This window comes from Balaenoptera ricei, chromosome 2, assembly GCF_028023285.1.
Source record: "Balaenoptera ricei isolate mBalRic1 chromosome 2, mBalRic1.hap2, whole genome shotgun sequence".
Taxonomy (NCBI): Eukaryota; Metazoa; Chordata; class Mammalia; order Artiodactyla; family Balaenopteridae; genus Balaenoptera; species Balaenoptera ricei.
In genome coordinates this window covers 78,992,544-79,017,508 of record NC_082640.1, presented here as the reverse complement: position 1 = coordinate 79,017,508, position 24,965 = coordinate 78,992,544, and the positions used below count along the sequence as shown (strand labels likewise).

The 24,965-nt window shown below is 35.1% G+C and overlaps 2 protein-coding genes across 7 annotated transcripts in view; both read left to right on the top strand.

Moving 5' to 3' along the window:
• TCF12 (transcription factor 12) overlaps positions 1-24,965 on the top strand; it is a 373,055-nt gene that overhangs the window by 65,166 nt on the left and 282,924 nt on the right. The gene's annotated exons all lie outside the window — the stretch shown is intronic.
• Positions 5,081-5,584, top strand: LOC132359357 (single-stranded DNA-binding protein, mitochondrial-like). The gene is given in 1 exon segment (XM_059913210.1): positions 5,081-5,584. A coding segment is annotated over 1 exon segment (435 nt). The 3' UTR covers positions 5,516-5,584.

The following is a 24,965-nucleotide window of genomic DNA, read 5'->3' as shown; positions in this document are numbered from 1 at the left end:
TTCTAGCCACCATTTAAGTCAAACACTTCAGGGCTTGTTGAAGTCTCAGAAGTAACAATGTAGAGGGATCAGAGGATGATTATTTTAGTAAAAATAGAAGTTGGTTCATGCATTTAAAGTCAGGTATTATACATGCTATAATATCTGAAAGAAAATTGAAGCTTCTAGTGTTCATGAGATGGCATGTCAAAAAAAACAGGCTTTACAGCTTTTGAGATAGTAATTATACAGCAACAGTCTGGCTTGTTGGAAAAGGAAAAGGAAAAAAAAAGCGAGCCGCATAGTCCCAGGTCAGTTTCATTTACCTTTAAGATACTCCTTCCAAAGATAGATCATGGTGTAAATTGAGTGGAAATAGACTGGTGGGAACACTACTTGTAGCTATAGACAGCGCTATGGTGTAAGTAATCAGTTGAAATAAACTCAAAAAACTAAAAGCTTGATTTTTTTTTTTTTTTTTTAAGGAACAGCTTTGGTTGGAGCCCTCAGTAAAATGAAAGGATTAAAATGAAATTCTTATAACATACACCAAGATTACAAGTGTAAATAATCATTAGAAAACTTCCATTTTCATAGGATGTCTTCTTTCTTTAACAGTTTTACCATGGATTTTGTTGATTGTAATCTTTTATCGTTTGCATTCTCTTGTAAATCCTTTCTTGTAATATTTAAAAATTGTTATTAAAAACTAATGAGGATTAATTTTTTAATTAAAATCGCTTTATAGGCAGCTTCCAGGAATATTTTTATTTCTGAAAGCAAGGTATATATAATCAAAGCTTTTTAATAAATAGGTTCATTTTCTTCCTCATATGGGAAATATCCTTTGTTTCATACTTTTCAGATTTATAGTACTGTGTATTATTTCACACATATTCTTAACAAGTGTTTACTTCAAACTGTTTCTTTTTTAAATACTCAAGTGTATTCATGGACTACTACCCAGTGTTATAAACATAATCACCTTTCAGTAGTACATTTATCCTTCACTCATAGGAAGAATAGTTCCTTTTACTGCTGAAGCTCATCAAGTGTTCTTTTTTTTCCTACCCATATGTTTTTAAAGTGATCAGTTATCAGCAATGTTGCCTAAGTGCATTTATAATTCCGGTTATATTTATTTTACTTACTCCTTCAATAAATATTTTGGCATGTCTTCTGTTTGTGCCTTTCTACACAAAAGATAAGGATCTTTTCACATGTTACATTTTTTAATTTTTCATGGTAGTATGAGAATTATGAAGCATGAAAACATCTAAACGTCAGGATTGCATTATTTTATTTAGAATGTTAGCTTAATGTATAAACTCAGAGTTGGAAACACTACTCTCAGGGTTTCTCCTGTGGTTGCTGTAAGTGCGCTGGTTGACTAATAAAATTATCTCTGAAGGACAAAGGTTGTAATCAGACCTAAAGGTTGTAATCAAACTCGATGCTCGGTTATGATGGCAGGGTGCAGATGAATACTTCTCAAAAGAATAATTCCTAACATTTTCTGATTTTCTTATCAAGGTTTTCTTAGAATGAAAAGCTGCAAAACTATATAATATCAAATATATTTTAAGGTAGCATGTGCTTTAAAAGGGTAAAAATTCCAAATCTCAATAAACAGTCAATAAATATTTAACTGAGTATCTACTATACTTCTAGATTTGTGTGGGGACCTTCAAAGACTATTAAGATATGGTTTTTTCCCTTAAGGAAATTTATGGTCCTTTTTTAAAAAACTTATTTATTTTTAATTTTTAAAAATCCTTTGGCTGTGTTGGGTCTTAGTTGTGGTACGCAGGATCATCATTGAGACACGCAGGGTTATTTGTTGCAGCGCTTGGTTTCTTCATTTTGGCGCTCGGGCTTCTCTCTAGTTGCGGTGCACAGGTTTCTCTCTAGTTATGGCATGCGGGTTTTTTCTCTCTGTAGTTGTGGTATGCAGTCTCCAGAGCGCGTGGGCTCTGTAGTTTGCAGCACGCGGGCTCTCTTGTTGAGGTGCATGGACTCAGTAGTTGTGGTGTGGGGGCTTAGTTGCTCCGCGGCATGTGGCATCCTAGTTACCCCGATCAGGGATCGAACCTGCGTCCCCTGCATTGGAAGGCAGACTCTTTACCACTGGACTACCAGGGAAGTCCCTATGGTCCTTTTTGAAGAGACAAGGTTAATAGCTATGAAAATTTAAATTCAGGAGTTTTAGAATAACTGATGTGAGGTTCTTGAAAGTGGTAATAATGAAATTTGAAGCTGTTGCTCATGTGGCTTTGACTTGAGCTTAAATATTAAAGGAAATGATGTAAGATTTGTTCTATTTATTTAGGTAACAGCAGATTGAGTTACTTTTCTGGGACTACTTCAAAAATTTTAGGCTAGTCCTGGAATTTTAGGTTCCTAAGAGAATAATCTTTGGTTTAAATTATTTTGTAAGAATGTTTTATAAAAAGGGGATGTCCATCGCAAAATACTTTAATGTTATTTCATTTAAAAAAGTAATTTTTAGTATCTTTCCCTTCTGTGTGTATGTATTCTTTCTTTAAAATAGTTTTTTTCTTTTTTAAAATATTCTTTTAGTTTATTTTATTTTTGGCTACGTTGCGTCTTCGTTGCTGTGCTCAGGCTTTCTCTAGTTGTGGCGAGTGGGGGCTGCTCTTCGTTGTGGTTCGTGGGCTTCTCATCGCGGTGACTTCTCTTGTTGTGGAGCATGGGCTCTAGGCTCGCGGGCTTTAGTAGTTGTGGGGCTCAAGCTCAGTATTTGTGGCACACGGGCTTAATTGCTACGCAGCATGTGGGATCTTCTCGGACCAGGGCTGGAACCCATGTCCCTTGCATTGGTAGGCGGATTCTTAACCACTGCGCCACCAGGGAAGTCCCTGAGTATTCTTTACTTCTGTACCTTTGCTCATGCTTTGCCCTCTGCTCATAATGCCTTTCTCTGACAACTGGGGCTTAACACCCTCTCAGCCCCCACATCCTACTCTACATTCCTGTGCAACCAGATCACTTGTCATCTCATCTATGAACATGACTTCCAACTTCAGTCATCTTCTGTTTTCCTGTAAGATTTTGTTTGCCCTGCCAGTCATGTTTGGTTATTCACTTATGTGACTCTCCTCTCTCACATTGGTGCTTTTCTTGAGGATAGATGTTAACTACATATGTATTTGGGATGCCTAGCATAATGTTGGGCACATAGTAGATAGTTGTTGGATAAATTATTGAATTACCTAAATTCTCAATGCTCAGAACTAATGGTTGGTTCTTGACATTTGTATTGTAGAAGGTTAAGTTATGTGGTCATACTTTCATAGATATATCTAGGTTTACAGCTATAAGTCTTCGTCTTTCTCTATTTTCAGTAATAAACTCAGGGCTAATGGTGATTCATTTAACATGAGCTGATGAAAGTCATGAGCTTATTTAGTCTTATAAATCAGACAGAATTCATCAGAATTTACTGAAATATTAACCTTTAAGCACTAGCTTTTTTTTACAGAAAGTTTATATATAGTTTTTATAATTCTAAATTGAGATGTAATTTTTAAATTCATTCATTTAGCAAATATCTATTGAATGTCTTCTCAACTCTAGGCACTCAGGTAGGCTTTGGAGATACAGTAGTGAGCAAGAAACACATAAGTTCATGGAGCTTTATTTAAAAACAAAAAGAATAAAGGTAAAGCATGAATATGCTGAATAATTCAAAATTTTAAACTTCCTTTTGTTGATATAACTAAATTAGTTAAATTTAATTTAGATAATCACATTTTATATGTCTAATTTACTTAAAATGTTATAATCAAGGTTTAGAATCCTTATGCTTTTAAAAATAGAGGTAAATTGGAAATTTCTATTGATTTTGATTATATTTAATACAGATGTAATTATGTATTTACAGAAAATCTATAATTAGCATCTTGAATTGATCTGGTTCACCTTACAGTGACTTAATAACTGTCTGCTTCATTTACTTTTCTTTTTTTAAACATCTTTATTGGAGTATAATTGCTTTACATTGTTGTGTTAGTTTCTGCTGTATAACAGAGTGAATCAGCTATACATATACATATATCCCCATATCTCCTCCCTCTTGCGTCTCCCTCCCACCCTCCCTATCCTACCCCTCTAGGCGGTCACAAAGCAACGAGCTGATCTCCCTGTGCAATGTGACTGCTTCCCACTAGCTATCTCTTTTACATTTGGTAGTGTATATATGTCTGTGCCACTCTCTCACTTTGTCCCAGCTTAGCCTTCCCCCTCCCTGTGTCAAGTCCATTCTCTAGTAGGTCTGCGTCTTTATTCCCGTCCTGCCCCTAGGTTCTTCATGACCATTTTTTTTTTTAGATTTCATATATATGTGTTAGCATACGGTATTTGTTTTTCTCTTTCTGACTTACTTCACTCTGTATGACAGACTCTAGGTCCATCCACCTCACTACAAATAACTCAATTTTGTTTCTTTTTATGGCTGAGTAATATTCCATTGAATATATGTGCCACATCTTCTTTATCCATTCATCTGTCGATGGACGCTTAGGTTGCTTCCATGTCCTAGCTATTGTAAATAGAGCTGCAATGAACATTTTGGTACATGATTCTTTTTGAATTATGGTTTTCTCAGGGTATATGCCCAGTAGTGGGATTGCTGGGTCGTATGGTAGTTCTGTTTTTAGTTTTTTAAGGACCCTCCATACTGTTCTCCATAGTGGTTGTATCAATTTACATTCCCACCAACAGTGCAAGAAGTTTCCCTTTTCTTCACACCCTCTCCAGCATTTATTGTTTGTAGATTTTTTGATGATGGCCATTCTGACTGGTGTGAGGTGATACCTCATTGTAGTTTTGATTTGCATTTCTCTGATGATTAGTCATGTTGAGATCCTTTCATGTGTTTCTTGACAATCTGTATATCTTCTTGGGAGAAATGCTATTTAGGTCTTCTATCTATTTTTGGACTGGGTTGTTTGTTTTTTGTTATTGAGCTGCATGAGCTGCTTGTATATTTTGGAGAAATGATTTCTTGCTTGGAAGCTGTCGGAGGCTGAGCGTCAGGAAAAGGTTGAAGGTTAGATTGTAAGAAAAGGAAATAGAAGCCATGTTTCGAAGACCTGTAGTGCAGGTCCTTCATTAGTTTGTAAGACATGAGTCTGAAATAGCTGGCGAAAGATCTCTGAATCGTGTGCAGTTACTTGGTCGAGTAGGTCAGGACCCTGTCATGAGACAGGTAGAAGGAAAAAACCCAGTCACAATATTTTCTCTAGCAACAAATGAGATGTGGCAATCAGGGGAAAATGAAACACACCGAATGGGTGATGTCAGTCAAAAGACAACGTGGCACAGAATTTCAGTATTCCGACCAGGCCTCAGAGATGTGGCATATCAGTATGTGAAAAAGGGGTCTCAAATTTATGTGGAAGGGAAAGTAGACTACGGTGAATATATGGATAAAAATAATGTGAGACGACAAGCGACAACAATTATAGCTGATAACATTATATTTCTGAGTGACCAGACGAAACAGAAGGCATAGAGTGCACGATTCTTCTTTGGCCATTGTTTGGTACAGTCTTGTTTCCAAATCTTGATAGTCTTTATAGTTTCTGAGGACAAGAATTAAAATACTCAATGTAAAATGAGAAAAAAAAAATCCTTTGTCAGTTGCTTCCTTTGTAAATATTTTCTCCCATTCTGAGGGTTTCATCTTATGGTTTCCTTTGCTGACAAAAGCTTTTAAGTTTCGTTAGGTCCCATTTGTTTATTTTTGTTTTTATTTCCATTTCTTTAGGAGATGGGTCAAAAAGGATCTTGCTGTGATTTATGTCATGAAGTGTTCTGCCTATGTTTTCCTCTGAGAGTTTTATAGTGTCTGGCCTTACATTTAGGTCTTTAATCCATTTTGAGTTTATTTTTGTGTATGGTGTTAGGGAGTGTTCTAATTTCATTCTTTTACTTGTAGCTGTCCAGTTTTCCCAGCACCACGTATCGAAGAGGCTGTCTTTTCTACATTGTATATTCTTGCCTCCTTTATCAAAAATAAGGTGACCATATGTGTGTGGGTTTATCTCTGGACTTTCTATCCTGTTCCATTGATCCATATTTCTGTTTTTGTGCCAGTACCAAACTGTCTTGATTACTGTACCTTTGTAGTACAGTCTGAAGTCAGGGAGTCTGATTCCTCCAGCTCCGTTTTTCTTTCTCAAGATTGCTTTGGCTCTTGTGTTTCCATACAAATTGTGAAATTTTTTGTTGTAGTTCTGTGAAAAATTCCATTGGTAATTTGATAGGGATTGCACTGAATGTGTAGATTGCTTTGGGTAGTATAGTCATTTTCACCATGTTGATTCTTCCAATCCAAGAACGTGGTATATCGCTCCATCTGTTTGTATCATCTTCAGTTTCTTTCATCAGTGTCTTATAGTTTTCTGCATACAGGTCTTTTGTCTCCTTAGGTAGGTTTATTCCTAGGTATTTTATTGTTTTTGTTGCAGTGGTAAATGGGAGTGTTTCCTTAATTTCTCTTTCAGATTTTTCGTCATTAGTGTATAGGAATGCAAGAGATTTCTGTGCATTAATTTTGTATCCTGCTACTTTACCACATTCATTGATTAGCTCTAGTAGTTTTCCGGTAGCATCTTTAGGATTCTCTGGGTATAGTATCACGTCATCTGCAAACAGTGACAGTTTTACTTCTTTTCTGATTTGGATTCCTTTTATTTCTTTTTCTTCTCTGATTGCTGTGGCTAAAACTTCCAAAACTATGTTGAATAATAGTGGTGAGAGTGGGCAACCTTGTCTTGTTCCTGATCTTAGTGGAAATGGTTTCAGTTTTTCACCCTTGAGAACGATGTTGGCTGTGGGTTTGTCATATATGGCCTTTATTATGTTGAGGAAAGTTCCCTCTGTGCCTACTTTCTGGAGAGTTTTTATCATAAATGGGTGCTGAATTTTGTCAAAAGCTTTTTCTGCATCTATTGAGATGATCATATAGTTTTTATCCTTCAATTTGTTAATATGGTGTATTATCACATTGATTGATTTGCGTATATTGAAGAACCCTTGCATTCCTGGGATAAATCCCACTTGATCATGGTGTATGATCCTTTTAATGTGCTTCTGGATTCTGTTTGCTAGTATTTTGTTGAGGATTTTTACATCTATGTTCATCAGTGATGTTGGCCTGTAGTTTTCTTTTTTTGTGACATCTTTGTCTGGTTTTGGTATCAGGGTGATGGTGGCCTCGTAGAATCAGTTTGGGAGTGTTCCTTCCTCTGCTATTTTTTAGAAGAGTTTGAGAAGGATAGGTGTTAACTCTTCTTTAAATGTTTGATAGTATTTGTGTGTGAAGCCGTATGGTCCTGGGCTTTTGTTTGTTGGAAGATTTTTAATCACAGTCTCAATTTCAGTGCTTGTGATTGTTCTGTTTATATATTCTATTTCTTCCTGATTCAGTCTCAGAAGGTTGTGCTTTTCTAAGAATTTGTCCGTTTGTTGCAGGTTGTCCATTTTATTGGTATATAGCTGCCTGTAGTAATCTCTCATGATCCTTTGTATTTCTGCAGTGTCAGTTGTTACTTCTCCTTTTTCATTTCTAATTCTGTTGATTTGAGTCTTCTCACTTTTTTTCTTGATGAGTCTGGCTAATGGTTTATCAATTTTGTTTATCTTCTCAAAGAACCAGCTTTTAGTTTTATTTATCTTTGCTATCATTTCCTTCATTTCTTTTTCATTTATTTCTGATCTGATCTTTATGATTTCTTTCCTTCTGCTCAGTTTGGGGTTTTTTTTGTTCTTCTTTCTCTAATTGCTTTAGGTATAAGGTTAGGTTGTTTATTTGTGATTTTTCTTGTTTCTTGAGGTAGAATTGTATTGTTATGAACTTCCCTCTTAGAACTGCTTTTGCTGCATCCCATAGGTTTTGGGCTGTCGTGTTTTCATTGTCATTTGTTTCTAGGTATTTTTAAATTTCCTCTTTGATTTCATCAGTGATCTTTTGGTTATTTAGTAGTGTATTATTTAGCCTCCATGTGTTTGTATTTTTTACAGTTTTTTCCTTGTAATTGATATCTAGTCTCATAGTGTTGTGGACGGAAAAGATACTTGATACAATTTTAATTTTTTAAAATTTACCAAGGCTTGATTTGTGACCCGAGATATGATCTATCCTGGAGAATGTTCCATGAGCACTTGAGAAGAAAGTGTATTCTGTTGTTTTAGGATGGAATGTCCTATAAATATCAATTAAGTCCATCTTGTTTAATGTGTCATTTAAAGATTGTTTCCTTATTTATTTTTATTTTGGTTGACCTGTCCATTGGTGAAAGTGGGGTGTTAATGTCCCCTACTATTATTGGTTTACTGTTGATTTCCCCTTTTATGGCTGTTAACATTTGCCTTGTGTATTGAGGTGCTCCTATGTTGGGTACATAAATATTTGCAATTGTTCTGTCTTCTTCTCGGATTGATCTCTTGATCATTACGTAGTGTCCTTCTTTGTCTCTTGTAATAGGCTTTATTTTAAAGTCTAATTTGTCTGATACGAGAATTGCTACTCCAGCTTTCTTTTGATTTCCATTTGCATAGAATATATTTTTCCATCCCCTCACTTTCAGTCTGTATGTGTTCTTAGGTCTGAAGTGGGTCTCTTGTAGACAGCGTATATACGGGTATTGTTTTTGTATCTGTTCAGCCAGTCTGTTTCTTTTGGTTGGAGCATTTAATCCATTTACATTTAAGGTAATTTTCGATATGTATGTTCCTGTTTCCATTTTCTTAATTATTTTGTGTTTGTTATTGTAGGTCCTTCTCTTCTGTTTTCCTGCCTAGAGAAGTTCCTTTAGGATTTGTTGTAAAGCTCCTTTGGTGGTGCTGAGTTCTCTTAGCTTTTGCTTGTCTGTAAAGGTTTTAATTTCTCCGTCAAATCTGAATGAGCTCCTTGCTGGATAGAGTAATGTTGGTTGTAGGTTTTTCCCTTTTATCACTTTAAATATATCCTGCCACTCCCTTCTGGCTTGCAGAGTCTCTACTGAAAGATCAGCTCTTAACCTTATGGGGATTCCCTTGTATGTTATTTGTTGCTTTTCCCTTGCTGCTTTTAATATTTTTATTTGTATTTAATTTTTAATAGTTTTATTAATATGTGTCTTGGCGTGTTTCTTCTTGAATTTATCCTGTTTGGGACTCTCTATGCTTCCAGGACTTGATTAACTATTTCCTTTCCCATATTAGGGAAGTTTTCCACTATAATCTCTTCAGATATTTTCTCGGTCCCTCTCTTTTTTTCTTCTTCTTCTGGGACCTCTATAATTCGAATGTTGGTGTGTTTAATGTTGTCCCAGAGGTCTCTGAGACTGTCCTGAATTCTTTTCATTCTTTTTTCTTTATTCTGCTTTGAGGTAGTTATTTCCACTATTTTGTCTTCCAGGTCTCTTATTTGTTCTTCTGCCTCAGTTATTCTGCTATTGATTCCTTCTAGAGAGTTTTAAATTTCACTTATTGTGTTGTTCATCATTGTTTGTTTGATCTTCTCTTCTTCTAGGTCCTTGTTTAAACGTTTCTTGTATTTTCTCCATTCTATTTCCAAGATTTTGGATCATCTTTACTGTCATTACCCTGAATTCTTTTTCAGGTAGACTGCCTATTTCCTCTTCATTTGTTTGGTCTGGTGGGTTTTTACCTTGCTCCTTCATCTGTGTATTTCTCTGTCTTCTCATTTTTCTTAACTTACTGTGTTTGGGGTCTCCTTTTCACAGGCTGCAGGTTTGTAGTTCCCGTTGTTTTTGGTGTCTGCCCCCAGTGGGTAAGGTTGGTTCGGTGGGTTGTGTAGGCTTCCTGGTGGAGGGGACTGGTGCCTGTGTTCTGGTGGATGAGGCTGGATCTTGTCTTTCTGGTGAGCAGGACAGCACCCAGTGGTGTGTTTTGGGGTGTCTGTGAACTTCTTATGATTTTAGGCAGCCTCTCTGCTAATGGGTAGGGTTGTTTTCCTGTCTTGTTGGTTGTTTGGCTTGGGGTGTCCAAAACTGGAGCTTGCTGGTCGTTGAGTGGAGCTGGGTCTTAGGGTTGAGATGGGAGATCTCTGGGAGAGTTCTCTCTGATTGATATTACATGGGGCCAGGAGGTCTCTGGTGATCCAGTGTCCTGAACTCGTCTCTCTCACCTCAGAGGCTCAGGCCTGACACCTGGCCGGAGCAACAAGACCCTTTTGGGAAGTCTGAGGTCTTCTGCCAGCGTTCAGTAGGTGTTCTGTAGGAGTTGTTCCACACGTAGATGTATTTTTGATGTATTTGTGGGGACGAAGGTGATCTCCACATCTTACTCCTCTTCCATCTTAAAGGTCTTCTGCTTCATTTAGTTTTGTAAATAAAGTAGTAAATTCGGGACTTTCCTGGTGGCACAGTGGTTAAGAATCCGCCTGCAAATGTAGGGGACACGGGTTTGAGCGCTGGTGCAGGAAGATCTCACATGCTGTGGAGGAAGTAAGCCCGTGCGCACAACTACTGAGCCTGTGCTGTGGAGCCCGCGAGTCACAACTACTGAGCCTGCATGCCACCACTACTGAAGTCTGTGTGCCTAGAGCCATGTGTGTGAGAGAAGTCACCACAATGAGAAACCCACACGCCATGAGGAAGACTAGCCCCCACTCACCACAACTAAAGAAAGCCCGCGCACAGCAACAAAGACCCAATGCAGCAATAAATAAATAAATAGATAGATAGATAGATAGCCAAGTCTTTCTGTTTCAGATAAACTTTCAAAATTAACCTCACTAAATATTAAAACACCTTATTCCTTTAAATGGTATATTATACTTTTAAAGGAAAAAAATTCACATTCTACCCCTTGATTATGTGGAACATTCTTTAATGTTTCAAGGATGAAAAATGCATTTTCTGTAGAAAACAGATGAAATGGATTCTTGTTGACTCATGATTTAAATTGAGTCAGTTCAATACAAATTTTGACGAGTAAACAGTTGCTCTTCTAATCCAAGAAGTAATGACTAACTGAAAAGTTATTTACATTCTATCTTATAATACATTATCTGAGTTTCTTGCCATATATATGTATTCTGAATGCATTCTGAATGATCTTTGGGGTAGGCAATAGGTATGTCGTAGGTGTTAGAAAGTCGGGGATTAAGATATGTAACAACTCTGCAAATAAGTTATTATATAAAGTGACTTTGTAGAGTGACTGTATAGAATATGAAGGTTAAATGACATATTTGAAAGCAAACTCGAAAAAAAAACCATTGTTATTAATGCAAGGTTGTTATTATTAGAGATGGTATTTTCTGTTTTATTGAGAATATGGGACAGTTTTAAGATTCATAATTTCTGGCTTGAATATTATCTGTGAACTGTAATATATATTGAGTCCCTTCTGTTAACCTCTCTCTCTCCTAGTCACTCTTTGGCTGTTAATGCTGCCTGTAGTCTAGGGTAACACTTTCTTGGCAAAAGGGAGGTTAATAATCATTAAACAGAGGAGTTAAAGACATGAACCTCATTGTAGCTGCCCCTCCCTCCACCCTCTCTTACTTCTTTCATTCCTTTATTCCTTCTGAATTTATAGAAGATTGTTGTTAGTGAAAGCTGTAGAGGGAAAACAGATAATTATATAAACTTTATTTTTTAAATATAGAAGTTTTACTCCATAGTTTCTTAGCCCCAGACCTTGAGATTGGATTTGTTTTAGAATCCATAATTTCTTGAATTTTAAAAACTTGAGTTAGTGATATGTACTGTATGTTGTATAACATTCCCCAGAGTGATCTGTGGTAGAACCCTGTAATCACATAGGGCAGTATTTTTGAATTGAAACATATTAACATGCACATTGAGTGGGATAAATGAGGACTATAATTATCCTTGTTTCAGTCCAGGTCATGTTTTACCAATAAATAAGTTATGTAAAATTTGGTTTTCAGAATGTTTTGGATTTTAGAATTTTTTGTTAAGGGATTATGGACTTCTCCCTCTTTGTTTTAATGTTCCCAAAGGTCTGTAGAACCTATTCCTGTGAAGAGAGGAAGACCTTTTTTTAATCTTCATGAACCATATGTATGCCTGGTTGAGATAATGTATATATATAAAAACACATTTATACAATATACATATGTGTACATATACATATATACAAATTTAGGGGAGCCTGTGCATGTTGTGTTTGTGTGTGTGGCACAGAGAGAGAGAGAGGAAGGTGAGTGCGGGGAGGGAGGGGGAGAGAAGTGTGTGTTTGTGGATGGTAGGGACAGGGTAGGGCTGGGGAGGGGGGAGTCGCGATCTGGGTCTGTGTAGCTGTTTCACCCTTGTGCTAGCTCGGATTTGATTACTAACATGGTGTGAAATAAAACCTTAGTTGCAGTTTCACAGCCTTGTTAGCACTTAAGCTTATCATTAACAAATTCTCTAGACAGCGATAAAACCTAGATATTCTGTTTAAAATTACAATCAGAATGTTCTGTGTGCCATACAAAATAACAGTAAAAATTTTTAAACAGTCAAAACGGAGTATGACTTAAACTACTTTTTACTAATCCTAAAGGAGTGTGGTGTTTTATAGTCACCCAAAGAAGCAGTTTTACTTTGCCTATTTAATAATTAGTGGACTGTGGTTCAAGACAGGAAGTGAAGAATGCCTGAGCCAGTTGGAGTGGTAATAGTAATTTAGGTAAGCAGAAACTAATGTTCCAAATTGGAAATAGACCAGGGCATTGGGGATTAACACCATCCCATTATGAAAAGTCTCATGAGATCTCAGATGACCTCAAGAGGCTTGCACTTTTGTTTGTAATTGTTTATAAGAACCTTTGTAAGATTGTTCTAAGAGACTATGAAAAATACTCAGGCTATAATATTGCTTACCAGTAAATGTGGTAGAAATGACCTTGTTTTCTATTCAGTTGTAGAACAACTTATTTTAGGCCCTGAATCAGTCAGATGAAATGAACTCTTGTGTTGAAATGCTATATTTCTTTTTAAATATCAAAACCTTTAGTATTTCTTTTTTTTTTTTTTAAACATCTTTATTGAAGTATAATTGCCTTACAATGGTGTGTTAGCTTCTGCTTTATAACAAAGTTAATCAATTATACATATACAATATGTTCCCATATCTCTTCCTAGTATTTCTTAAGTTTAAGGCCCCTAACCTTTACAAACATTACTGTATGAGAAGATAAACTTTCATACCCTTCCAGTACTTGTATGATGCCTTTTCTCCAACCTCTGTGTTCTTTGCTGACAACAGCAATTGTATGTACTTTGTGAGGTCAATAAATGCTGATTTCTGCAAGAAGACAGCTCTTAGGAAGTGAGCTTAGTTGTGAAGGGGAAGCACAAAGAATGAGGTAATTGAATGAGAAGTATTGCAAAGGATTATTTAAAAGTGTGAGTCAGAAGCCAAATTAATATTACTTCCCTTGGGTATCCCAGGCTTCATGTGTATATCATGATTTATTTTGGCTTACCTGGTTAGTTTATCCAGATATGTGGATGGTAGCGAACTGGCATCATCAAATTCTCTTCTTTTTCGTACCCAAAGCTGAATATGTATGCTTATAACTGTAGTTCTTGTTTTCATAAAAAATGTACTAATAAATTTAAAGCCATGTAATTTAAGGTTATAAAATAGATGGCATTTAGTGAAGAAAGGTTGACCTTATAGTGTATCTTTATTTACCCCATGATTCCTACTTAATTGAAGTCTACTTTTTTATGATTCCTTTTAGGATACCAAGGCTTATGAATTCTACTGTAATCTGCTTAATTCTGAATAATCATTTTTCCTATTTAAATGGGGAGCTAAATGCCCGAAACGTATTTCCTGTAGTTTTTCTTAAATGACAGAATTTAGAAGTTATTATGTAGTAAAACCAACTAGACCAACTATGAGGTTGAGGGAATTTTAGTTATGAGGTTTTTATTGTTTATTAATTTTAACTGTGTGGTTTGGAGAGTGGGCAGAAGGGGAAGAGGAACATTTTGAAATTATGCCCTACAGGTTTCAATCTTTTGTCAGCTTTTTGTGATGCTATAGATGACTGTAATTTGAAACTTGAAATCTGAAAGGTTTGTGGATTAGATGATTCACATACTGTTGGGTTTTCCACATGGCTTAAATTCTTTATAGAAACAGTTTTACAGACACATAGCATGAGGACAGGATCATATTTATTCTATAGGATTTGAAAACCAGTGACCTATGTTCTAAGAAGATGAAAGTCTGGTTTTATTCAACATTGTAAAAAAATTGCCTTATATGCCTTATATTACTGCTTACATTTCAGTTTTTTGATGTGTGTATTATCATTGTTGACTCAAATTAACTGAAAGTGTCGACAGAACCACAGGAAAAAAATTGAAATCATGTTGCTAAATAAAATTTAAATACTACTTTTAAAAGTAAAACTATACGCTTATAGACTTTTATGTATGATTTGTGTTTCCATGAGGAAATGTTGATTAAGTAGTTTCCATTTTGGTATTACAGTATGTCCTGTTGTAAGTAGCTGACTGTGGAAAAATCTTTTAAGTCAAAAAATCTGCTCAGCTTAAACCCCTAGATTTACTATGGCAGAAACCAGAAATAGAAATCTACCAGCAATTTTATAATCTATTGAATTCCTGTACATCTTTTAGAGTAAGTTAGTTTTAAAAGAAGTTGTTGACTGTAGAACTGAATTACTTTTGTATATCCTTGTACGCAAAGGGTCTTACTTGATTTACTAAATACATGTCTGCAGTTTTTTCAAGAAAGGAAGCCCTAGCCTAGAGTGACAGAATTTTCTGTTTAGTATATTTGTGAGAGATGTTGTTAACCTATAAAATAAACTAATTAAGTATAAGTCTGACAAAACTTGTTTATATGTAATATTTAGCAGGATAGATTTATTTTGGATGAAACAAAAAGTCTTCAAAATCTATTTTCTGTTAAATGAGTAGCTTATCTTTGTATTTTTTGAGGGTATTTGACTATCCTTGATAACAGAAAAAAGAATCTGGATTTGTAATATTAGTCTACCTAAGTAAGACAAGTTTTTTGAGGATACTTGAATTTTGATGTCTGCTTACAAAGTGCAGTAATTCAGTGTTAAGTGAGATTAAGTCTTTGCTGTTAAATTATTCCTAATAGGGGCTGTGTCTTCTGAATAAATGTTTTAAGTTTCTCGTTTAGTGCTTCTGTTATTAACAGAAGAGGAAGACGAGGACAGCTTCATGTAGCTGCCATTTTACATGAAGTTAAGACTCTAGTCAGTGTTAAGTAGCTGTGGAATCTTTATTTCTTTGTAGTAGTTTTGGTGCATGGCGTGATCAATAATTTTTACTTTCAAAAAGCTGTTACTTTTACATTTTAATGATTCAATTTTTTTACCAATTAATATTGTACTAAAAGGGAATAGAAATGTGGGTGGCACTTGGAAAGAAAAGCTGTTGTTTATAGTCTGATAATGTGGTATTTTAAGTTTATGCTTTGGGAGAATTAAATTTGGACTCTGACATCATTCAGAAGTAAGACTTAGATGCATTTTCAAGAAAAACCTAGGAAATAAACTAGCGTGAAGGCTGGTTTTTGTTTCAGAACACAGTGAAGATGTGACTTTTAAAATGCCTTCTAACCATTCAAAGTAAACCTCTCATTTATCAAGTTAGAGTTAAATTGTTCACAGTGACATATATATTAGTTTGTCGTCTTATGTTTACAGAGTTAATGATGTGCTTCAAAATAACAGCTAAAACATATAAGCAATAATTATTGAACAAGGAAATTAAAATACTATTCATGAATACAGTCAGGATTGTTCATTGTACCTTAGTGTTAGCAGAATATTTTAATAGCAACATTTTATTTTCTATCAGTAAAAATATACTTTTGTTTGAACTGTTAACATGAAATTATTCTGTCCAGTATGACTTTAAATGTTAATGCTATAGTTATAAAGAGCATGTGGAGTGTGCATAGAATATACTTGGGCTTTTAATCACCATTTTTAAAATGTTTTGAAAGATACATTAGAGCTAACATGAATATAGTAGACAATTAATATTTGAATTGAACTTCAAATTGTATTAAGGATCTTGTAGTGTGCCTGAACATTAATTACAAAGTAGTGACTGCGAGTTCAGACCAACAACTCTGACTTTTGATAAGCAAAACAGAGGAGCTTTTTTATGTATGGTGAAAGATGTAAAAACATCATTTTACTTCTTAACAGTTTGATTAATAGATATTGGTGAATACCAAAGTGTTACTGAACCTGTATGTACGTAACCACATGAGTACAATTCAAGTCACTGATACCTTTGTTCTATATGTTCTCGTAAAAGTACACTATAATCTTTTAAAACTAATTCCTGGTTCTAACAAAGATATGCTCACTTAAGAAAATTTGGAAAGTACAGGAAAAGGTGAAAATAACACTTACCAAGATATGTTAACTATATTTTGATATTTTTATGTTGATTTTCTTTGTGCTCTTTCTCATGTGTATATATATTATACATGTTTATACCAACATTTAAATTGGGATCATACTGCTTCTGTAATGGTATTAGATTTTAACATTGGAAATATTAGTTCTTTATAATCATATTTACATGCTATAGCTAGAATTTATAGGGGAACATAGTTTTTGCTTTAGAGAAGAGGTCAGCAAGTTTTTTCTGAAAGGGCCAAATAGTAAAATATTTTGGGCTTGGCAAGCCAAGAACAAAATTCAGGATAGAATACAGATTCTCATAACCATTTAAACTGTAGCCATTAAAAAATTTCAAAACCATTCTTAACTTGTGGGACTTAAAAAAATAGACAGCTCTCTGGATTTTGCCCATCAGATGTAGTTTGCCATACTCTGCTTTAGAAGATTATTTGCTTGTATTTTATTTATATTTTACAATGTGTATGTGTCTAAATCTTTCTTTAACAGTTCTTGACATTACTACCTCAAAGGCTCTGAGCCGGCCACTGTGTTAAAACCCAAGGACCCAGATCGTAATTCTAGTCTTATTGCTGCAGGAATCAGTTTGCTGGCTCCTAGAGGGAATGCTAACTTTGACTTAGTAAGAAAGATATGGTACTTGCTGTCTCCATAGTAGAAAAACTGGCTGAGCTTAGAAGTGAACATAATTCAGCCTTTACAGGAAATAAGAAAGTGTTATACTTGGGTCTGATTCTAGGAGATGAGGATATTGTGTAGGAGGTGTTAGACCTACCTGGAGGTGTTATTTAGCCTTAAAATGTCAAGGCTGCCCTCCCAAATCTAGTTCTCCTTGACCTGGCTTTGTTCCCTTTTTAGTATCCATTTTTCTAACTTCAGAGACAGAACTAAATAATCATGTGTGGATGTTACTATATTATATGGATGTTATATTATTAAGTTATTATATATGAACGTAAAGGAGTAAAGATGGAAAAGATAGAAAAAATAAAGAAGCTAAAAATAAATGTCAAAAGCACTTTTTCTTGTCTTAGGATAAAGATTGTATCTTAAAATGTATCTGGAAGGGAAAAACTGCTGTTGGTATTGCAATGATACTGTTTATTGTTAAGTATAGTTTTTTGTGCATGTGTGTAAATATTATAGTTTCTATTTTCATTTTATGTGCAAAGCTTTTCCAGTTAACGCTTGTCTGTTTGTTGTTATTTATGATGTCGTCAATGAAAGAAAATGTGTTTGGAGCAGAACAGTAGATTTTAAAATAAGATTTCATGCTGTTATTTCAAGCTGTATCCCTAGTGATATGATACAAAAGCCAGTGTTCTGCTTCCTTTGTTTGGGGCATATTTGCAAACTTACTTACAGACTCATAGTTATTGGACAATTGTAAACTGAAGCTTTATTCAAACAAAACTTTGTTATTAAGATGATTTTCCTTTATGGTGCTTGTATTTGGCAGGAACATTTAGAGGGATAGGGTGCTTGTATTTTTATTTGCCCTTCTAACCAGCAGTTTAAATATTGAATCCACACATTTGAGTGGTAAATCCTAGATTGCATTTCATAGCTTCTATTGCCTGTAATATTGGAAGCACTTGGTTTAATAAGAAAGGAGTGATAATTAGTTTCTAACATGGAGGGGTTTGCTGTTTTTAATACTGCTCTACTTGTTTGTTGGCCTGTAACATCCTTCCTGCAGAACTTGGAGCAGAGGTAGTATGTGTTTCAGTGGGCCAATGTGTTCTTCTTGGAGTATGTTTTGGAATATTGCCAAACTTCTAAGAATTTATTAACAACTTTGACCAGAGCACCTAAATTAAAAATTTCTTATCAATCTTTAGATTTGTTAACTGAATTCCCAGGTGTTTGCTTTAATTTCCCAGGCCCCTTATATGGAACTAGGTCATGGAATGAAATAGGATATTCCTGACCCACCATCTCACTCACTAAAGTTGTTTTTCCATTAATGGTAAAGGATTTGTACTGACTTATGCGACCATCCTTCCCTGATTCCTTTGCCTTTTTTCTCTCTTCTGCCTTCATCAGTCCTCCCTTCCCATTCAGTGAGTAGTGTCTCACACTGGACAAAATTAAATGGTTGACCAGATCTAGGGGCATAGGAAAAAGCTGAATATTAAACTTGCATAGAAAAGGATTAAACTTGTGACCTTATGTTATCTTCCATGTGATTTTAATTGCTACATTATAATGTCTTAATTTATTCAATTCAAAATTTTAATTGGTTAACAATAAAGTATGGGCCTATTTAAATAAAGTTTGGAGGAAATAAGATCTCATTAGTGTGCATTATGAAAAATGTCTTCTTTAGTCTGTGGGTATAGAGACCTGCCTACTGCTTGCATGATGATGGTCTAAAAATTTAAAACACATTTAGGGTTAATAAGTTTTTATGGCAAAGCATTTAATATTTTTTAAGGAAATGAAAAGCAATACTAATTTTTGTGTACATTAATTCCTTTGAAATGCTCTTGCCAGAACCACGAAGTTGAATCTCATATGAATAAATAACTGTATTATAGTGCTCTTTTTAAATTTATCATCATTGACCAATACATGTACAAAACTGTCTTATAACACTCGGAGTAGAGATAAAGTAAGTTGGTTAAAACAAGTCAACAGAGAAGTTTTTAGATTATTATAGAGACAAACACCTTTGTTTTGTGATTCCTTTGATTTTTTAAAAAAATTGCCCTCCTTAAATTTTGTCTTGCTCTCAAATCCAAGCCCACTTAAATTTTGTTGCCATTCGCTTTCTGCTTTTGATCTTTTTTGTTGTTTTTTAAAACTAAATTTTAAAACGTCTCAGTCAGCAGCCAGTTTGGAAGAGTTTAAGGGTCACTCTTTTGAAAGAAGATATGTCCTTAATGATTTTAATTTGAGTCTGCTGTTGAAAGTTATTTAACATTTCCTTGAATGATGACTCTTAATTAGTCAGCTGTAAATGGATCACCCGCATAAATACCTGGTGATGTGCCCATTATGTCATTGTGATTTCCGTAAAGAGTAAGGAAGCAGAGTCCTTTTTTTTAGTTTTTAAAATATTTTATTTTGAAAAATTCCCCCCACAGGAAGATAATAAAGTTGAATGAGCTGCATCACTTAGATTTAATTCTAAATATCACATTATGCTTTTATCATTTTAATTATTTCAATATTTTATAATTAAATATAGTCTGATTATATTTAATAACATTACAGACACCATAACATTTAATTTTTTAATTTTTATTAATATTTTTTCTTTCAGTTTTACTTAGATATCATTGACATACAGCACTGTATAAGTTTAAGGTGTACAGCATAATGAATTGACTGGCATATATTGTGAAATGATTACCACAGTAAATTTAGTTAACATCCATTATCTCATGTAGATACAAAATATAAGAAAAAAAAGTGGTTTTTCCTTGTGATGAGGAGTTTTAGGATTTACGCTCTTAACAACTTTGATATACCATAAGCAGTGTTAATTATAGTTATCATGCTGTACATCACATCTACAGTACTTATTTATCTACCTGTAAGTTTGTATCTTTTGACCACCTTCATCCTATCTCCTCCCACCTCTGGGAACCACAAATCTGATCTCTTTTTCTATGAGCTTGTTTGTTTTTTAGATTATAATGTAAGTGAAATCATACAGTATTTGTTATTCTCTGACTTATTTGACTTAGCACAAGGCCTTCAAGGTCTATCTTTGTTGTTGCAAAGGGCAGGATTTCCTTCTTTTTTATGGTGAACAGTATTCCATTGTGTACATGTATCACATTTTCTTTATCTGTTTATCTGATGGACGCTTAGGTTGTTTTCATGTCTTGGCTATTGTAAATAATGCTGCAGTGAATATGGGGGTACAGATAACTCTTCAACATGGTGATTTGGCTTCCTTCAGATGTATACACAGAAGTGGACTTCATATATCACATGGTGGTTCTATTTTTAATTTCTTTGAGGAATCTCCATACTGTTTTCCATAGTAGCTGTACCAATTCACAGTCTCACCATTGCACAAGGGTTCCCTTTTTTCCACATCCTTGCCAGCATGTTATCTTTTGTCTTTTGATGATAACCATTCTAACAGGTATGAGGTGATAATCTCATTTTGGTTTTGATTTGCAGTTCCCTAATGGTTAGTGATGTTGAGCACCTTTTCATGTACCTGTTGGCCATTTCGATATCTTCTTTGGAAAAATGTCTGTTCAGGTCCTTTGCCCAATTTTTAATTGGATTATTTGTTTTTCTGCTATTAAGTTGTATGAATTCTTTATATATTTTAGATATTAATGCCTTATCAGATATATGATTTGCAAATATTTTGGTCTTTTGTGGTTCCATATAAGTTTAAGGATTATTTTTGCTATTTCTGTAAAAAATACCATTGGAATCTTGATTGGGATTACACTGAATCTGTAGATGGCTTTCGGTTGTATGGATATTTTAACAGTTTTAATTCTTTTGATCCGTGAACATGTAATTTGTGTCTTAAGTGGAGTCCTTATTTTCTGATAGTGCTGTATAAAGTTTTGAAACTTGCAGTGATAGTCTATAATCATAAAAGCTTTTCAGTAGTGTTATGACTGCCTTTTCATTACCATGTGAATTAGGGGTTTTTTTTCCTAAATGGAAGGAGAACTCATAGGAGAACTATTTTTTAAATTTTAGATTACTGACATCTTCTGATAAGGATGTTAGAGGAGTCCATGTGTTAGAATTGAGTAACTGTGAGAATAGAAGTTAGAGGATAATTTCATTTTCAGATATGATAGATGAAGTGCACACATCTTATTTCTCCCTCTGAATGCATTTATAAAACCTGGACAGGGCTTCCCTGGTGGCCCAGTGGTTAAGAATCCGCCTGCCAATGCAGGGGACATGGGTTTGAGCCCTGGTCCGGGAAGATCCCACATGCTGTGGAGCAACTAAGCCCGTGCACCACAACTACTGAGCCTGCGCTCTAGAGCCTGCGAGCCACAATTACTGAAGCCTGTGCGCCTAGAGCCCGTGCTCTGCAACAAGAAAAGCCACTGCAATGAAGAGTAGCCCCTGCTCACCACAACTAAAGAAAGCCCGCATGCAGCAACGAAGACCCAAGGCAGCCCAAAAAAAAAAAAAAAACCACCTGGGCAAAATGGATGGAACAGCTATTTGAGGACTCTGAAGAATAAATAATAACATGTGGATTGGGGAAGAAGACTAGAATCTAAAGTATCATCAAACTGGCTGTTAGTTTACGATATTTTTCGTTCCACTATTCCTGAAGCTGAATTTAACACAATCTGAAGGCTACAAGTGGGCACTTAGGTATAGACAGAGAGCTCCACAAAAAAAGCCCGCTAGTTCTGGCTCAAGGAGTGGGAAGGATAATGCTCAGTGTGAATGTGGAAATTCCGTCTTTTTTTTTCTTTTCTCTGTTCTCATGCCATAGTCCTAAGTAACCCTGTGGTGATGGCAGTAGCCTGCAGCCAAAACACTGAGGGCTAAGAACCTTCCTCTTCAACTGACAAACCCTCATTACTTTCCCCCCCTCCTTTCTGTCCTTCCACTGCTTGGCCCCAGAGCAGGTACAATAGCAGAACTGTGTGACCAAGCAGGTCACTTAAAGCCCCAGGTTCTGGCTGAGGAAATGAAAAGGGATGCCCGATGGAATTTGACAGTATTGAGATCATGTAGAGAGAGAAACTTGGGAAAACAATACCGTAAAATTTTTTATGGATTCCTGGGCTTGCCCCTCAGCTGTACATACATGGAAATAGCAGACTACTGCTCAAGTCCTAGGCAGTAGTATCCTGATTATTGGCTAATACAGAGTGGGACAGATTCAAATAGCACAGCAAAGACTTTGAAAATTGAACTGATAATGGAACCATGCCCACAGCAGCCATGTTAGAACTTGCAGCCTGAACCCTAATCATGTCATCACCTGTTAAAACAAAAATAGTAACATTATCCACTGAATTTAAACAAGAACCAGAATTTTGTAACATAATATTTAAAATGTCCAGATTACAATCCAAAATTATCTAACATATGAAGAACCAGGAAAATTCAATTCACATGGGGAGAGATGATAAATGTATACCATCATGATACAGATGTTGAAATTATATGATGGAGACTATATAGTAACTATTTCACAAATGTTCCAGTGAACTATGGTGGATACTATTGAAATAAGTGGAAAAGTAGAACATCTCAGCAGAGAAAGAGAAGATACAAAAAAGATACAGAATTGTTAGAATTGAAAAATGCAATAAGTGGGAAAAACCCACTGGATGACTCAATAGCAGAGGGGGAAGAAATTTTTAAAAATTGAACAGAGCCTCAGAGAACTATGGGAAAATAACAAAATGTTAGATGTTTCAAGACATTTTGAGAAAGAATGTGGTGCTGAAAAATATTTGAGTAATGGCCCAAAACACCACAAATTTAGTGAAAGATATAAACATACAGAATCAGAGAACCTGAAACAGTTATGATAAACCCAAAGAAATCCATTCCCGGATAGGTCATAATAAATCTGAAAACTGAAAACAAGAGGAAAATCTTGAAAGCAAACAGAGAAAAATGACACATTACCTCTGGGGGAGCAGTGATTCGAATGATTGAGGAATTCTCGTCAGAAACTGTGGAGGCAAGAAGAAAGAGGCAAAACATTCTTAAAGTGCTGAAAGAAAAAAACTGCCCATAACCAGCAAAAATATTTTTTAGGGATGAGAGTGACATAAGGACATATTCAGATGAAGGAAAACTGAGAGTATTCATTGCCAGAAGACCAGATCTAAAATTTGCTGAAGAATGTTCTTAGGACAGAAGGGGAAATGAAAGCAGAAGGAAACTTGGACATCAGGAATAAAAGAAGATCAACAGGAATGGTAAATATCTATATAGATATCATAGACTGAGTTCTTTAAAACATATTTGATAGTGGAAAGCAAAAATTAACAACATTGTCGAGACTTCTGTGGTGGCGCGGTGGTTAAGAATCCACCTGCCAGTGCGGGGGACATGGGTTTGAGCCCTGGTCCGGGAAGATCTCACATGCCGCGGAGCAACGAAGCCCATGTGCCACAACTACTGAGCCTGCTCTCTAGAGCCTATGAGCCACAACTACTGAGCCTGTGTGCCACAACTACTGAAGCCTGCATGCCTAGAGCCTGTGCTCCGCAACAAGAGAAGCCACCACAGTGAGAAGCCTGCGCACCGCAACGAAGAGTAGCCCCCACTTGCCGCGAGTAGAGAAAGCCTGCACAGCAACAAGGACCCAACGCAGCCAAAAATAAATAAATAAATAGATAAATAATTACAAAATTGTAAAATTTTTACAATTTTTTCTGATGTAGTTTTCAATGAATATGGTGTAATACATCTATTAAATGTAAAATATTGATTCTAAGTAGACTCTGAAAAGTTAAATATGTATATTGTTGTACCTGCAACCACTGTTTACAAAGTAAGATGTTAGAATCACAATGGATAAATTAAAATAGAATATTAAAAAATGCTAAACACAAAAGAAGGCAGAAGAGGGAAAACAAAGGGAACAAGCAGAAAACAAACAATCAAATATAGATATAAATTCTTACATATCAGTAATTACTTTAAAATTTTAAATGCTGTAAACACATTAATTAAAAGATTATTAGAGTGCATTAAAAAATGACCCCGTTGTATGCTATTAGAAACTTGCTTCAAATAAAATAATATAGGTAGGTTGAAAGTGAAAGGATGGGAAAAGATATATCATGCAAACACCAATCAAAAGAAAACTGGTGGCTATATTAAGCAATCAAAATAAACTTTAGAGCAAAGATAATTACCTAGGATAAAGAGTAGCATTACATATTGACAAAAGGATTAATTTACCAATCCTAAATGTGTGCATACCTAAGACCAGAACTTAAAAATACATGAAACAAAATCTGACAGAACTTAAAGGAGAAATAGAGAACTTAACAATTAGAGTTGAAGACTTCAACACACCTTTCTTAGGAATAGATAGAACTAGCAGACAGACATCCAAGGGTACAGACTGAGTGAACAACACTCTCCACCAACTAGATCTAATTGATATTTACAAGAATACTTTAGCCAACAACAGCAGAATATACATTCTTTTCAAGTACAAGTGGATATTATCAAGATTAAATGTACCTTGGTCATAATACAAATCTTTAACAAATTTAAAAGAATTGAACTCAAAGTATGTTCTCAGACTATACTGGAAATGAACTAGAAATCAATAACAGATAAAAGGAAAATCTTCAAGCTCTTGGAAATTAAATAGCAGACTTCCAAATAATCTGTTGGTTAAAAGAGAAAGCCTCAGAGGAAGTTAAAATATTTTGAACTGAACGAAACTGAAAATATAACATGTCAGAATTTATGCAGTCCGGGCAGTGTTTACAAGAAAACTTAACTGCATTCAGTGCTTATATTAGAAAAAAAGAAAGCCCTCAGATCAATAATCTATGTTTCCATCTCAAAAACTAGATGAAAGAGAACAAAATAAATCCCAAATAAGAGG